Raw genomic sequence first — 17582 nt, 5'->3', positions numbered from 1 at the left:
GCTACTGTTTGCGCAAGCAATCTTATTACCGAAATTTATTTGTGTGAACAGGCAAATATCCCCAACTACCATAATTTTTCAAATAGGTCAACCTGTTAATTAAAAATGGAAACTTAATCTGATTTAACGAGTGTCTGATTTTTTGTTGATTAATCATAATTACATTGCGTAAAGGGATTGATTAATTCGAAGAATGTAAAATGATGGAAAAATGCAGGTCTTTACGTCATGAGGCTTTTCTTTTTTCCTTCAATTTTTGTATTAGAACCACTTGTAATCACTTTATTAGACCGGTGTCGAAACCCCTTTGGAGCAATGAAAAATCGATCGGAATCGCGCGAAAACCTGAACCAACCTTCAAGTCGTCATTAATTACACCTTAAATAAATTGCGGTCCACTTTAGCCGAATATATCAGAAAAGCCGCCTCTAATTCAATAATTTCGACATCACTTTCAATTAGTAATTTATAAGTAGCGTTTTAATTTCTGAAAGGTCAATTTTCGAGTCTAATCTGGATCCGAATGGTAAAAAATAGGGTTTCAGATTGTTTGTCAGACTTGTTTTAGATTTTTGAGTATGGGGCTAAAAACCAAATGCACCTCGCCGCAATGGAGTAGGTCCAATGTGGCGATTATAGCTTGCTTATAACTGTTAATCGCCATCCGCGATTCATTCATTCACTTGTTTCTTCTGCGACTTTCGACATTCAAAAATCCGCTTAGCCGAGACTGGTGGGCTGCTGCTGGTGCTGCTCTCATATTTGAAACGTGAACGTCAGCGCACTTGACAAATTGGTTCGGGACCGCGAGTTGTTTTTTTCCCATAGATCACCATTCACTTGTTTCTTTCCATCCATTTAAGAGTCGATTGATTTGAGAATCGATTTTCTTTTTTTTTTTAGTTCGTGCTGGTTCCTGAGGTCGGCAGTTCTGAGTCTTTTCCAAAATGGCCGAAAAAGGTAAGATTTTAATTTTTTTCTCTTAGAAGTTTCATTTGTAAAATTGAGATATTTTTTGGAAAATTGGAAATAATCAGATATTATGAATTTCGAAGGGAATATAGAATGCTCTAAATTTCAATTTAAAGATTTTCAAAAATCCTGTTTACTTCAACATAGAATTTTCTTTTTATTGCATTATTCCCCGTAATGCAGCACATAACTCATTTAGAATTATAATTTATAAATTATATTAATGAAACAATTTATAAAAATATTACAATTTGTAATTATAATATTTTTAGTGCAAATTTTCAGCGCTTATTAAGACACTCCAACGAACAAAAATATTGAAAAATGATACGCGCAGATCATTTAAAATTTCAATTTAAAAGTTTTAAAAAATCCCTCATCTTCAGATATCTACAAATTTTGCTTCATTTCATTTAATGCCTCTTTGGTAGGATACTGAATTTACTCAAATTTAAGTGTAAATTTTCCGTGATTTTGAAGGATATTTCAAGCAAAAAACATTTAGGATTCAGAACTATAAATTATGGAACCTAACTTTGAATTAAGCCTTCGGGAACTTTACAAAATAGATTTCTTGTAAGCCACTGAGTTCCTTTCAGGAACACCACCCTTGTTCACATGAAAGAAGAAACGTTACAATAAAATTTACCAGTGCCACTAGCGTAGTATTTTCTCATTTTAGAAAGTACCAAAATAAATTTTTTACAATTTTAATAATATTTTTATTCCTGGGTAAACTTGTGGCGTCGTATTTTCTTGTTGTCAGAATTAACAATCTACGCTATTAAACTGTAAGTAGAAACTAGATTTAAGCTTGCAGCATGCGGAGAAAAAATTTAAATTAGATGTACTGAAGAGCAGAGGCACAGCTCTACAGGTGAGCCCAAATTTTTGGTCCAAAGTGACATAATTTTATAAAGGAGAGTTTTTGTCATTTTGCCCAAAAATGGGTAAACCTTTTATCTGTTTATTCCATATGGTAACTTTCACTTATGTTTCACCATAAAATCCCATTTTTACTTTAATTTTTTCAATTATTTGCTTCACTTTGTGATTATTTGTGTCCAATTTGCTTCTCTATCTAACTGTAATAACCAATTGCAACCACTTGAATGGCCACAAAGTAGATTTCCTTACAAACTTCCATTTTGTAACTTTATTACTTACTTTATATTAAGTAATAAAATAATTAAGAATAAGTGAAATTTTCAATTTCAATAAACAATAAATGTACAGAACAATATTCTCAAAAATCAGCAGCGTAGTGAAAGTGTTTCAGTTTAATCATTATCGAAAGTAGTTTCTATATAATTTTTCATTTTCGTTCAAAATGGCGCTCAGCTTAGTCCTGCCTTCATCTATAATTATTAAAAAATTAAAGCAAAACGAATACACTTTAATTAAATGTTCTATGAGGAAAGAAAGTGGAATAAGTTGCCCTGATCGTGATTATTAAAGACGATTTTGTTCCGCTTTACCGCTCATAGATGCATAATTACATTCCATTGTTTTGGGAAATGATTTTTTCCCATCGATATTTCTAACATAACTAATACGAGCTGATTAATCTTGAAATGTAATATTTCCTTTGCTCTGACACCTCAAATTGATTGACCGTTAAAAGAACAAGCTGTAACACGTAAAGATTACAGACATTCTGATAATACCTGCACGATCTTATACCTAATAATTATTAAAAAATATCCGGTATCTAGGAGATTTAGAACGATAAATATAAACTGTTTTTAAAATATATATAGTTGTATAAAACTTATGGAGCATTATTTTATTAAGATAGTAAAATCCCATTATTTCGGAAGATAAAAAAGATTAAAATATTATTGTTCTTAGAACTGAGCAAACGTATTTTGCGTTTAATCAATTGCTTTAATGTGCATCTTCTCTGGACGATAATTAGAGTAAATTTGAAAAATTTCACACATTGTTCATTGAGATAATTGGTATGTAAATAGTGTGCGAAAAATTCCATTAACACGGGAACTGTGAACATTTTTTTACGGTTAGAGTGAAGAGTTTGCTAACATTAAAACTTGGGATTTCTTAGTTAATCTCCAGCCACTTGTTGCCAAAATCTTAAATCCTCTTGATTACAATGACTATTATGTTATGTCCTATTGAGATCGCATGAAGATGGATGGGCTACTTTCTATGTTATTCAGAGGTGTACACACATGCAGATCACGTCTCAGTCTAATGATCAATTTAGCCGATATTGCGGGATCGATAATTATATAAGACGACGTATCTGGAAGTAATTTCAGAGTAATCAAAAATGTTTTGAACGGAAGCCGAATAAGGATGATGGCCATTTTCATCCACCTTCCTAATAACAATACCGTGTAATTGCTCGTTTATTACTAGAACAAATCGTCTGAATAACATTGTTTTTCGAAGCGAAGTGAATTCTGTTCCCATGAAAATGTCTGAGGCAAAAAATATTCAAAAGGGAGTTATATAAGGCATTTAAATCTAATCAGTGCGTAGATACTATTTGCCAAAGAATATCAACTCTTATCAAGCAGATAAATAAATATGCGGAAAGATGATGTGTTTGTTTGCCCCAGATTTACTCAAATGTTTGTTGAAACTCAATGTTTGCTTCGAGCCTTTTTGGTTCTACATTGCATTTGGAAACCCTACATTTCCAACTTTCTAATTTTCCCATCCAAATAATTTTTAATTCTTCTCGATAACAATGCAAAACACAATCACAGGTATATAATGTATCGAATTTCAATAAATTGCAATATTTCCCACGACCCATTAACTGCACTCTGTTATTGACAAAGCCGTTTGATTACATTGACTGCCAATTTAGATAATCATAATTAAGTGAAGCCGTAAATCAATCCGATACTGGTTTAAGCTCGTAACACCGTCAATGATTAGAAAATTATTTATAATTTAAAACTTATTTGTTGTACATACAAAACCGATTATTTTTATTTGGTGTTAAATCTATATTAAGATCAATTGCAACATCACAATTTATTTAACATGTAATGCGTGTCTTAAAGATAAAAACTCCCCTATTTTATGGTGTTTCAACATTGAATTTTTTTAGTTAAATCATTACTCCTATGATATTTGGCATTTCGAAAAACACTTATACACAAAAATTTAGAAACATAGATGTACATTTCACTTTACTTAGCAGTAAAAAACGGAATTTTGACCGCGTCAAAATGATAGAAACACTTGTTATTTCGAAACTTCATCACGCATAAACAATTAATTTACCTAAAAAAAGTGATAAATTGGTAAATGATTGGGCCTTCCTCGACCTTCAGGAGTGCAATCATTCGCTTTTTCATTGATTCAACCAAGTTCTGCAAAAGTTTGTTCTCCAATCCCGGGGTGTGGGTCCCACAGATGCGTACCGCTTGTTGTTTCCTTAAAGACGTCGTACCATTATCGCCTAAATGTTCTTCATCGGATTATAGTCAGGTGAACGGGGTTGCCACTCCAGCAAATCAATGCGGCGTTGATGAATCCGTGCCATCGTCGCGTTACTGCGATGGATGGGTGCGTTATCCAGTTGAAGCACGAGGTGCAATCGATGAAATCAACGTGGACGTCCTCCAAGCATCAAGTTTGCTTGTAGGACGTCCACGTACTCGAATCAACAGCGAATCATTCGAGCAGAAGTGGATGCCAGCTGCACTGTGCCAAGAGCGGAAAATGCTGCCCAAACTATTACGGTTCCACCCCCAAAGTTGCGTTTTGAAAAGTAACGTGGCTTCTTATGCAAATCACGCCAATATTGCGAAAAACCATCGGGGCCGTTCAAGTTGAACATTTTCTCGTCGAAGATCATCTGTAATTTAAAATCATGCAGAGAAAAACATTTTTTCGAAACAACAATTCAAAATTAATTTATTACCTCATTCCACTTTATGCCGATATTAGTTTCCGTAAGTTCGTAACGGCGCCTTTTGTCTTCGGCATTCAAGTGGGGTGCAGTCATCATCTTTGCTCGCTGGATGTGCAGAGAGCGATTGATCGCTCGCAAAATGGAGCTTTTAGGTACATCCAGGAAATGATCGCACTTCACATCGTTGGTGAAATTGGACACTTTTCGAACGATTTCACGCCTTTCCCGTTTCGTGAGCTTATTGGTTCTATATCCGTCTGGATTTTTCAAGAACATGTGCACGACCTTTGGAGATCTATCCATGGTACGCCCGATCTCTCTGACACCGCTTCCGACCATGTGCATACCGAGAATATGACCTTACTTATGTTGTGAAAGACGCTTACTTTTTCCCGTTTCACCAAAAATCAACAAACCAAATGAATAAACGTTTGAACTCAGCAAATTTGCATCAAAAACTCAAAACTGTCAAGTGCTTCTATTATTTTGATATGGTCAAAATTCCGTTTTTTGTCGCTAGCAACGTGAAATGCGCATGTATATTTCTAAATTTTTGTGTACAAGTGTTTTTCAGGATGCTAAATATAGTAGCAATAATGATTTCATTCAAAAAATTTGATAACGTGTCGAAACACCGTAAAATGGGGGTGTTTCTATCTTTAAGATGCGCACTGTATGTATGTATATGTAGATCCCAGGACGAGTATTTGTAGACTTTAGTAAAAGTCTCTAAGAATGTTAAAATCGTTGTATCAAGGAGATTGTTTGGCATGTCCACTATTGGTGTCGGCGAGACATCAATGGTCAGCGAAGGCGGTACCAGTTTAATGCTCATTTCGAGAAAACAATGCACATAACTTCCTTTAAATAGCTATAAACTGTGTGGGGAGACATTTATATGAAATACATAAACTAAATAAATACTACCAAGTTTACATAATAAATACATGTGGACTGGCCTAACCACACTCTTTTAGAAAAATTTAACGATGATTTTAAATTGAATACGCGGAGACGTACGAAAAAGTTCGAAACGAAATTCAGCAATTCTAAAAGTATTTTTCAGGTTAAAGAAAAGCTTAAGGAAACGAAAACGAATCCATGTTCATATGGACTTTTTTTCCTTAAAATCATCTATAATTCGTCCCCTGAATTTTTGATATACTATTATAAAATGTTCTAGACGTATGAACTAACATTCCTAGATAAATTGAAAAATACACATGTGAAGGCATTTCACAATAAAGGGAAAAAGAACGTAGAAAAAAATCACAAATCCATTTCACTTTAGTCTAATGTCAGCAATGTCTTTGAGCGTGCGATGTACAATAAATTCATCAATTTCTTGTAGAAGTCCTGTTATATCTGACAAGCAGAACGGTTTTAGAAAGGCAATCAATATTAAGAGTCATATTTCAGATACTAGTGAATGTAATCGAATCTCTAAATTAAAAAAAGTACACTTTGCCTATGTGTCTGATCTCCCTAAAGCTTTCGATAGAGTAAATAATGAATAGTGATAGAGCTTGATCTTCAGGGAAAAACCATTGTTCCCCATCAGATAAATTTAACCAAAGGGTACTTCAAGAATCTACTCTGGGTCCCCTTTTGTATGTTCTTTACTCAAAACGAGTTACTTGAGATTACTAGTGAGCGGACTGCATTGCATACAAATGATGCAACATTTCTTTTTAGTACAGATCATGTAAATATAATGGCTGTAGTTTTTCAAAGACTACTCTGGAGGAATATTTTTCCTCTAATGATGTCATTTTCACATGCCAATTTCGACCTGGATTGTAATTCAGCAATTCTGCAAATCTGTAAAAAATATCTTGGTACTTGAATTGCACGGTAGATTGGGGAAATTATGTTGACCCACAGACATTGGGTCAACATCTCTTTAAGATAATATCTGGACAGGTAGGTGTCTACATCCACTCCCAAATGAAGGGCGGTGTGATATTTTGCTAATAAAAAGGTATACGTAGTATATTTAGCATACAAAGTAGGAAGAGTTTTCTTGAACTGTGTAGTGTTCTAATGTTTTTGGTGAATAATGAGAACTTATTTCCGTCCCTACATGCGATGTATGACTATCCTATGAGATGTAAGACTAATTTTAAGACAGACAAATGTAATTAAAGTTATTTACAGAATGTTCGATTATAAAAATGTATAATTGTATTCCTGAGGTAGTGTAAACCCCGCTAAGAAATAAATTGAAGAGAGTATTAAGGAAATTTTTATATAAACATGCGTTCTATTCATTAAATATTTTTTTATATTTTTGTATGTAGGATAGGAATGATCTACGGAGTATTAATTAACAGGCTCTGATTGATTTGCTTTGGCGAGAATTTTTGAATGATTTCTCTTTTTTGTTGTCTTACTTTGTGCCATTGCATGATTATGTATGACGTATGTTTTTTGCAATGAACTTAGGACAAACCGTTATCTTTCTATGTATAGCGATAGATATTTTTGCAAATTCTACGAAAAAGGTGAGAGATACCGCAAGAGACCAAAAAGCTAAAGAATTGAAGAAGCAATACAAATTTGGTAGCACAATTCATACAGTTTTCTAAAACAAGGTACAAATCATAAAATAGTACATGACCCAAAAAAACATAAAACGCTGTATATGGCAACCGACGACTTTGATATTTTGTTGTAGAGGGTTTTAAAAAAAATAAGTGTACGAAATTTTATAACTTTAACTTAAGGTATACGTGAGAAAAATGCAAAATATGAGTAAAAATGTGAAAAAAAATTTACCATCCTGTATATCGAATATGATACATTTTTGACTATAAGTCTATTAGCATTTTTTAATTATTTTGCACAATACTATCGTTCCCTGAAGTATCTCTCTAATGATATGTTACACTTTGCATATCTATATCTACCTGTTTATCTGTATTTAGCTGTCTATATTTATTTGTATGCATCTATCTATATCTATATCGTGGACCTTTTGTTTGCATAGATCGACAAATTTAGTTGTTAAGTTTTGTTATTGGTGCTTGCTACGCCTCTACTTTTTAAGCAATAAAGTTCTAATTTTTTTAAGATTCAATAGATACTTTGAGTGCAAATCATGTAAAAATCAGTGGCCAAGATGTTGAGCTTATTAAGTGTAGTAATTTTCTGACAAGTGCTTTTATGAATCGAAAAAATGTGAGTAATCTTTTGCGAATCTGCGGCTTGGTACTCTTTTGTTCCAATTTCCAAATTTTCACTTTTACGTAATTAGTGCTTTTAGTTGTGCTTCTCCGTTAAAATCAGTGGCAGCGCAAGTTCAGATTATGAGTAATCAATTTTCGAAAATTGTTTTCGTAAATTGAAGAGATGTCTATAGTGTTTTCCTGACACAGCTTAACACTCTTCTGCTTTTTTGTTATTACACTTGCCAATTATTTATTCAATTTTGTCTTTATCTATTATTTCATAAAAAATCACTTTTGGAGGATGTTTAATTTAAGCGAATTAATTGTTTCCAAATCTGTCTTTCAGTATACTAAAAATAACTTTTGCGTTTATAACCTACTTTGGTGCACCTCTGATTTTCGGACAATCAAGTTGCGAGTTATTTAACATTGTATATAAGATTTTATATAAAAATAAGCGGCGGAACACGTTCACTTTATGTCTAATATATATTTTTTTATTTCGATTTCATAAATCCTACGAAATTTATCTGTAATGTTTTCATCGCCTGATCTGGTACGGCACTGCTTTCTTGGCAATTAGGTCGATTCTTTTTTCTAATTTAACAGGTACCTTTGTGATTTTATAAAAAAATCAGAAATAGAAACATTTATTTGTTTTGACAATCCTATCTGCTTTTTGAGCAATGCAGTTCTAAATTTTGACTCATTTTTAGGTGCAGGAACGAGTGACAGCATAGTGGGCCTGAACGAAATAACCGAAAACAAGAAGCTCTGGAAGATGTTAGTTGCGGAGTTCGTTGGAACCCTCTTATTGGTGGCAGTGGGGTGCGGTTCGTGCATAGGTTCACATACGGGTTCGCCTACAATTGCTCAAATCGCCCTCACTTTCGGCTTCACAGTGGCCACCATAGTTCAGGCAAGTATATCGACGAGATAATTAATCACTTGGACTGCCAAAGCGCAAAATGTTTGCTGTCCGTTTGAGTTATTTTGCGTGAGATACTGTTCACCCATATGCGCGCAAAAGAAAGGTGAAATAAAAGAGTTGTTAAAGAGTTCATTGAAAAAGTCATGAACCAGTGTAAACCCGAACCAGTTCAGTAGAGCAGCACCGCCTAAGGGTCGGAATAAGTGGAACGAGTTCTTTTCTTCGGAAACGGAGAGTTTTCGTATAGTTTTAGACGATTGACACATACATTGCCAATATTCAATTAAACCCCAGGTCTCGGTATTTTAGACAAGAACCGACAACACTGACTGACGCAGTGTCAGACAAATGGCAGTTGATATACCATTGGGCCTTTGTCATTCTATAAAAAATTGACGAATGCTTTAATGTCAGCTTTTCTAATTTTTAAATAATCTCTGTTTTCAGCTGGGTACTGGTACTCAGTATCTCCCTATGTCGAAACTTCTCCTTTGGTAACAATTATAAAGAACATTATATTACTTGCTGATTAATATCTTTGGTTTAACTAGCCCCGATAACTATCGGATATATTGTGTTTTGGTAAACTAATATGGTACTAATAGCTTGCCAAAGCCAATTTTGAATCTTTTTCTGCACGGGTTGACTGCTAAAAGCTCCATTGTCGTGGGTTCCACTTCGTTGGTGGTACTGAGTTTGCGGATGATTCGATGTAACGATGATTATGAGTCTTTTACTGTTCGATAATAGAAGTAACATATGGAAAAAAATGAGTTTATGGGAGTAAACAAGAGAAATAGTACATTGAGGATTCAAAAATTGATTTTGCACTTAGTGAGAAATTGAGTATTTACCTTAATGTAAACCAAGAATCGGGACTTCATATACTATTTGCATGAAAACAATTCTAAATTGGCGATGATTGGCGAGTCCTAATCGAATGTTAAATGATTAATCAAATGACTATTTCATCTTTCGTGGTAATGAGCCATTAATTGCAATTCTCTTCGTAAAAGAGCATCAGATAATGAGACCGTTATTGATGGTATCAACGCATATATTTTATGTACAAGAAGTAAAAGGTGAATACTTTAAGAAAATATCTTAGGACCTCACCTTTATGCATATTTGTGCGCACTTTATAATTGAAAAGAGCTTTAGTGCAGGCCCTAATGTGCTTATTAAGGTCGCTAGAAGTACTTTTTCGTACGGTATACCACAATCAATATCCTCAACATGTAAAAATTGAAACTTGCGTAATTTGGCCCACATTTCAGGTTCGACCGGCGGATAAATATTTATCGGTCGGACTTAGATCTGGCCGGTGTGCAGGCCAAGGCACCACTCAATTACATTTACAACGACAATTTAAAGGGTTTCATAGAGCTTGTGCCTTAATAATTTAATTATATTCTCTCCACTCCTATAAACGGTAAATCTCCTTTCGTTTTCAGCTTTCTTATGTAGATGACGGGGCCTTCAACTTTGCGAAGATTTTGGTCAGAGCAATAAAAATAAATATTTGTTTTACTAATTGTTCATTAATCACCCACATGTATACGGCTTCGTTGTTATTTAGTTATAATATAATTACTCTCATGCCGCTATTCACATATTATGGCGTAAGAATTGACATATCATCAAAAGACGTTTATTGTCTTTTCGTCAGGCTTTCATTGATTGTCAAGATTATGAGAAATGCATCTTTTGCATCAAAAATTGAAACTTTCGATGTTAGGGGCATTCAGTTTGTGATTCACATTGAGGTTGGATTGATTTTGAATCGGATTAGCTATTTGTAATACGTGATGATAAGATTAAACCAGATTAAGTTTCGGTTTCATCAGATTAGTTTAGGTTACTTTATATTTCGAGCGGTCGTTAAAAATGGTTAAAAAATTGTAATAGAATACGTATAGAATAGAATGCGTCCCCTTATTGATTCTGGCTCAAAAGCTCCACTAAAAATCTTAAAGACTGGTCAAATCCTATTTCGAGCTGCTACTAAAACACCTGCAACTCAAAGTGAGTGTACGAAAAAGACAATGGGTATACAATGTTTTTAATATCTAAAAGACGAGTGGAGAGATATTTAAGTATATGTATAATATGTGTAAATGTACGTTTTGTTGCCTGACCACACTTATTTAGAGTACATCCATAGTATACTGCACACGCATGTGCGTGCGTTGTTGCCAAGTATCAATATATTCAGTAATTAGTCAGATGAAGGGAATGTTTTTACTCTGGTTCTATATTTGAGTTGAAGTGATTGGTGAGAGTATTGGCAACATTGATTGGCGCGTCTATGCGTAGTGTGCGCTTCATCCCCCCTTTTGCAGCCCAAGATCACCAATGTTAACTGTTGCACGTTATGGTGTTGTGTCAATAATGTCGACAATGCTCATTTTCTTCATTATTTTGAGTGGATATGTGCAAAAGAATTTGAAAGAAATATATGATAGTAATATAATGAATTTTCCTTTCTCCAGATTTCAGTAAAATTACCCTTTTACTATTATTCAAATGCTATACATAGCGTAGCAATCAACACTGCATCAAAACATGTTTGTTTATTGTATTTTCGTCAGAATTTTGTTCATCATCGCAAGACTACAAGAAATGCATCATTTATAACCGAAAAATAAAAACTGAAAGTTTTGGTGTCACGGACGTTCAGTGTGTGATTCACATTGGAGTTGGGTTGGTTTTGAATCGAATTAGCTACCAGTAATATGTAATGATGCGCAGATAACTCACTAGGTATAAGGTTAAATCAGGCTATGGTTAGAGATCTTCGTGATAGTTTAAGATAGGACAAATTGGCCTTTTGGGGTATTATAGTGCGAGACATAATAAAGACAAGAAAAAGTAAACACTTCAGAATCATAATAAAGTCATATCTGCAGAAAGAATACATAAAAGGATTTTTCTGGTCTCCGATTTCTCTTGGCAGTAGGGGATTAAAAATTTGTCCCCGAACGCCAGACTTTTTGAGGTCGGCCCTGACCCAGCGGGAAAAAGAGAATGATGACGTACGGGGTTCCACAAAGATCTTTGGACCAATTCTATGCAACCTATTCTATAACCAGTTGTTGACAGTGGGGTACCCGAATAGCGTTATTTCAATGGTGTATGTGGGCGACATGGCCTTGATAGTATGTGTCAAAACTATAGAGATCCTGGAACGGAGAACGAAAGAAGCAATGAAACTTGTGATGAACATGTTCAGGAAAAAACAACTCAATAACAATCATTCTGGTTTTTCAAACCCCACGTTAAAATATCAATTAAACCCCATTTCGAGCCGTTCTACAATACCTGTTTTGAGTTAAACAAGGGTCAATTTTGTTTTTTCGCACTTCTAACGCAATACATTTGCTGCATATAATTAATAAAGTAGTCAAAAGTAGAATGACTTTCATTATGATGAAAAAACGGACATTTTTGTGAAGTAATTCAAAATGATTGAAATGTCGTCATTGCAACTTTTCCCCTTCTACGACGTGGCGATGTCTTATTTGAAATTTAACGTTTCGGTCTTCAACAACCATCATCCACTTTGTTTTTTCTTACTGGCGCTATCTTCGATTTTTACATTTATTAATTTAACTTTTTTCTGATTGCGCTGATGTATTACATGTTAAGGCTCCGTCTTGCAGTTTGTGCAAATATAAAAAATCCTTAATAAAATATAAAGAATGCCTTGGAAATAACATTTGTTTGTTTGACTTTTGTTTAATAAAGACGTTTTTGACATTTCGACTGGGTCTCGCGTAATGCCATCTCTAGTTATAAAATTAGAATACGTTTATTAATAAAACATTTTTTTCATGAAAGGGAGAAGAAAATATGCAGTGCAAGTTGCTTCAATAATTTATCCACAACGGTAGCACAGTAAATCGGCCTTAGACGGTGCTGAATATGGATCTGTAGCATTAACTTTATCTACTTAAATGGATTTTAATATTATTTTCTCTGCGTGAGGAATTGAGTTTTACAACATCGTCATAAAACTGAATTTGTTATCTGCGCAATTCACCTGGATCGAGTTACTGCATTTATCACGTTCAATTCCGAAATTCCAGATCGACTATCATTTTAATTTGGACAATCATTTTAAATTACCTTGCCAAACAATCTGAGGAAAAAATAAACACTTTTCCATAAGTTCCCTCAATTAAATGTTAATATCTCGAAAACGAGGGCAGTTGTCAGATTCACTAATCAATCCATTGCAATATTACGCAAATTAAAGTATTTTTCCCCCAACTCTCCAATAGTCTCAAATCCCCCAAAAGCATTATGTTTCATCCCACTATCCCCCCCTCCCAACTTACTTTTATTGATTAATTTGCAGTTAACTTGATGAGACTCGAAACCTTTAGTTTCTAGCCCAAAAATGTGTTTTTGCATATTCCATCCTTATAACTCCACCCGACTCTATTGTTTTTATATCCATACATTAAGATCATTTATAGGGGAAAAATAGTGCTACATCACGATGTCCCGTAAAAGTCTCAGTTTTTAACAACAGTGAAGTCATAGACATCCAAATTCTTCCAAAGTTTTTACTTCTGATGATGGACCTAGGGCTGCGCATTTGGCTCACTCAACTTGTCTTTCCATGCTTTAGTTTACATAAAAATATGAGCTTAATTCTAACATGTGAGAGGTATTGTTACACTTTTCCTTCAATTACTTATAAACGATCAATGTTTTAAGTTCAATACTAAACTAATAAAGACCATATACGAGTAAACGGGCCCATTCAAGATTTTCTTATGCAATCGAGTGGGACTTAATGTTATTGCCGTTTATCCGCCACAGCAATCTTTTAGGACAATAATAATTACCCATCAACAGGTCATGCGACCGTGATGTATTCTGAGAATTATTATCAGATTATTTATTTTTGCAGGCCATTGGTCACGTGAGCGGGGGACACATCAACCCTGCAGTCACTCTCAGTTTCTTTGTAACGGGGGAAATCAATCTGATCAGAACCGTCCTGTATATTTTGGCTCAGTGCATTGGGGCTATACTTGGAGCCAGCATTCTGAAGGTATAGTAGAAATAATTCTTTAATTTTAGCAGTAGTAATCTACTGAAATTATGAAATATAGTAACATTTATAGTTATTAAAGTCATAAAATTGGTGGTGAATTACCATTGAGCCTTCGTTACAGCAGAGGAATAGTAGTTTTAAATTCCTTTCATTTTCACATTAAATATGTAATAAGGACCCCTGTTCAAATGAATTTCAATATGGCTTAACCTTCCCATTAGTTATTTAATGGGTGATTGATTACTAGGTGACCAAATGAAATTTCGGTACCAAACAATATGCGCTAGAATGGCAAAGACTATTCATGTAAATAGAAAGGAGCGATTAAATGACTGAATGCCCTATTCAACAGATTTTCTTTCAATTTGTTCCCATTTCACCTGCATTAGCAGTGAAAGTGCAACAATAATTAATAAAACTGACATTCAGGTATTCGCAAGAGCATCGTTTTCCTTTTTCTGTAACCCATCATGCGCATTATTTACTTTAGAAAGCGAATTAATGCAAATTAATATAAGCAAATCAAAGACTAAAGAAGAGTAATAGACAAGGTACATTGCCCCGCCATCTAATGACCAAATTGCAAGTTAGTGCCAATTACGCCATCTACAAATTTCGGTTAAAATTATATAAAACCTGGTCAAAAATTTTATATAAATTAATTCTGCTCAGCATCTAAAGTTAATTATGCACACATACTTTATACCTTTAATGTGGTACAATGTCATGGATGGTCAATGTCACTGCCTATGCAATTTCCTCAATCACCCATGCATGACCAGGACGTCTTAATAACGTGTAATGGTTACGTTCAATTGACCACGAAGTGCCAATGACTTGCGGTCCGCAGTATCTAGTGTGTCCGTTTATTAAATCTGAAAAATTGGGAGGATGAAAATTAAAATCTTGGATCTAGGACAAAGGTACTGTTTAAGTTGTTCTATAACTCAAAAGCACAGTCATTGGAGTGGCTCACTTTGTTTAGGAAATATCAGCCGTCAAACTTGAAGTGTGCAACATTTTTTTAATTTGATCTAGTTTGAAAAGTTCTATTGGAAAAATTGTCACTCTGATAAGATTCAAAAGATAAGACTAAGGATTTGGGTCAAGATACTATTTGAGTCGCTCTATAACCTAAAACTACACTCATAGGTGTGGCTGGCTCAGTTCGAGAAATATAAACCTTCAAACTTGGAGGGTACAAAAAAATTATAATTATGTTATAATCAATATATGTTGAAAAGAAAAATGGCTACTCCTGGAAAATTGAAGAGACCAATGCAGATATTTGGACAAATGTACTACTTGAGCATTTTTATAATCCCAAATAGTCTTCATTGCTGTGGCTTATTCCTTTCATGAGAAATTAGCTCTCAAATTCGAAATTACGGAAAAATTGCAATTCTACTGAATCACTTAAAATATTACCATTAATGGAAGAATTGCAAGATAAATGCAAATTTTTTTCCGAATTTGAAAGAATTTCCTTCTCATTTTCCAGGCTTTAATCCCTTCAGACTTAGTACACGGTAATCTGGGTTTCACTCAAGTGGACTCGAGCATTTCTCCAGCTTATGGAGTCTGCCTTGAGCTGCTCTTTACCTTCGTTCTCCTTTTTGTCATTCATGGAGTGTGCGATGGGAGGAGGAATGACGTCAAAGGGAGTGCCCCACTCGCCATCGGATTGGCCGTAGCTGCGGTCCATCTAAGTGGGGTGAGACTCTAAGAGGTCCTCATTTGTCAGTTTATCTCAATGAGTTTTTATTTCCAGATTCATTTCACTGGATCCAGTGTTAATCCTGCACGTACTCTTGGGCCTTGCGTGGTTATGAATTATTGGGAAAACCATTGGGTACGTTACTAAGGTGTTCTTGGTGGTAAATAAAATTGACGTTTTCAGGTATATTGGGTGGGTCCGGTGGCTGGAGGTGTTCTCGCAGGGTTAGTCTACAAGTTCATCTTCAAAGTGCAAAAAGGCGAAAACGATTCCTACGATTTTTAATCGAGATTTTAGTCAAAGTTAGAGACGAACAGACATTTTTATAAAATGTTCTTTTACAGCTTGATGAATTTTAATATCAGGATTTGAATATAAGAAGTAATGGGCACTTGATTGGATGCTGTATATAAAATTTCTCTTTTTTACCATAAGATATTTGTGTTTGCTTTTAAGTCATATTTTTTTGTAAGTTTAGTGGTAAAATACCCGGCACGAGTGAGGCAATACTAAATTGATACTATTGTACATAGAAAAACAAACAGTATTAATAAATGTATGATAATAATTAAACGGCTTTGTTTGAAGGTAAAATGCGCGGTAATTCTTATTTTTCCACATTTTTTTGTCAATCAAAAATCACCAATCAGTTTCATCTTTATCAGAATGTTCACCTCAATTACTTTATAGGCGATTGTGATGTGTTAGGCACATGACACTCCAAATTGGTATGTTTAATCTCCATCAGGTTATGAACTTGAAAGATTCAAGAGATCGTGGAGTACATTAGAAGCAAGGCATCCAAGAACAGGCAGCATTGTGTAATAAATGTGTTACTAAATGTGGAAAATGCGTTTAACTCGGTGAGTTAAACAGGAATGATAAATGCTTGGATTAAGGGAAACTTATAACATATATAGGATGTTAGGGAAATAACTTTTGTAAATTTAATCAATGATTAAGAACATTATTTTGAACAAAAAAGTTCCTTACAACAGGGATCGAAAACCTAATGGCTTTTTCCAAAAAAATATATCAAAGTTGGTAATCGAAAATCTATGGTAAGCTTTAAAATTTTAATAGAATGTTGAAAAATGTACTTGACAGATGTTGATTGTTTAATGAATAACAAAAAATGTTATAATTACTCAACAATAACATTGCTAAAAGCAATTTAAATCTTAATCAATAACTTAAGCGACAACGCCGCACTGAACGTAATCGAGGAAAATGAGTTTATTTTTATTATGATTGTTTTTTGCAATTCCTTTATACCCAATAGCTGATAAAATCTGACCTTTTATTAGTACGTGAATTTATTTCGACTTATTAACAGTACCTACTGAAAAATGTGTTTTTTAAACGAGTATTATGACATACTTTTGGTTTATGGAGAGGCGTTACAAAATTCTGAAGAAACTAGGCGCATTTACCCTAATCGTTATCCAGAAAAAAAACTTTCAGCTCGACAAACATTTGTGCAAGTTTCCCAAAGGCTTTTGTATACAGGTCGACAGCAAGAAGTCGATCCTGAAGCCGAAGAACAAATTTTAAAACTTGTTGAAGAGGATTCAATGAGTACCTGTAGTAGAGTAGGCATGGATTCAAACGGTGGATGTTTTAGACATTTAATAGAGTAAAAACAATAACAAATTTGTGTTTTTGATTGTGATATGACCGGTGTAAAATGTGCGATGTAATATGTTATCCTAATTAGAGGTGGCAACAATAATTGAAAGATAAATGGCTTTTCAAAATAATGAAATAAGAATCACATGTTTAAATTTTATAAATTTAGTGCATTTTGTTAATTATGTACTTGAAACCTA

The 17582-nt window shown here is 34.1% G+C and overlaps 1 protein-coding gene across 1 annotated transcript; it reads left to right on the top strand.

Moving 5' to 3' along the window:
• Positions 1–705: 705 nt before the first annotated feature.
• Positions 706–16326, top strand: Drip (aquaporin homolog protein drip). Its single transcript, XM_066395236.1, has 6 exons — positions 706–960; positions 8754–8956; positions 13890–14033; positions 15538–15750; positions 15808–15888; positions 15937–16326. Exons 1-6 carry the CDS (start codon positions 948–950, stop codon positions 16036–16038), a joined length of 756 nt encoding a protein of 251 aa, XP_066251333.1. The 5' UTR covers positions 706–947; the 3' UTR covers positions 16039–16326.
• Positions 16327–17582: the final 1256 nt, after the last annotated feature.

The sequence above is a fragment of the Euwallacea similis genome, chromosome 11 (genome assembly GCF_039881205.1).
Source record: "Euwallacea similis isolate ESF13 chromosome 11, ESF131.1, whole genome shotgun sequence".
NCBI classification, from domain to species: Eukaryota; Metazoa; Arthropoda; class Insecta; order Coleoptera; family Curculionidae; genus Euwallacea; species Euwallacea similis.
Note: the sequence above shows the minus strand (reverse complement) of the source record. Positions and strands in the feature narration are given on the sequence as shown.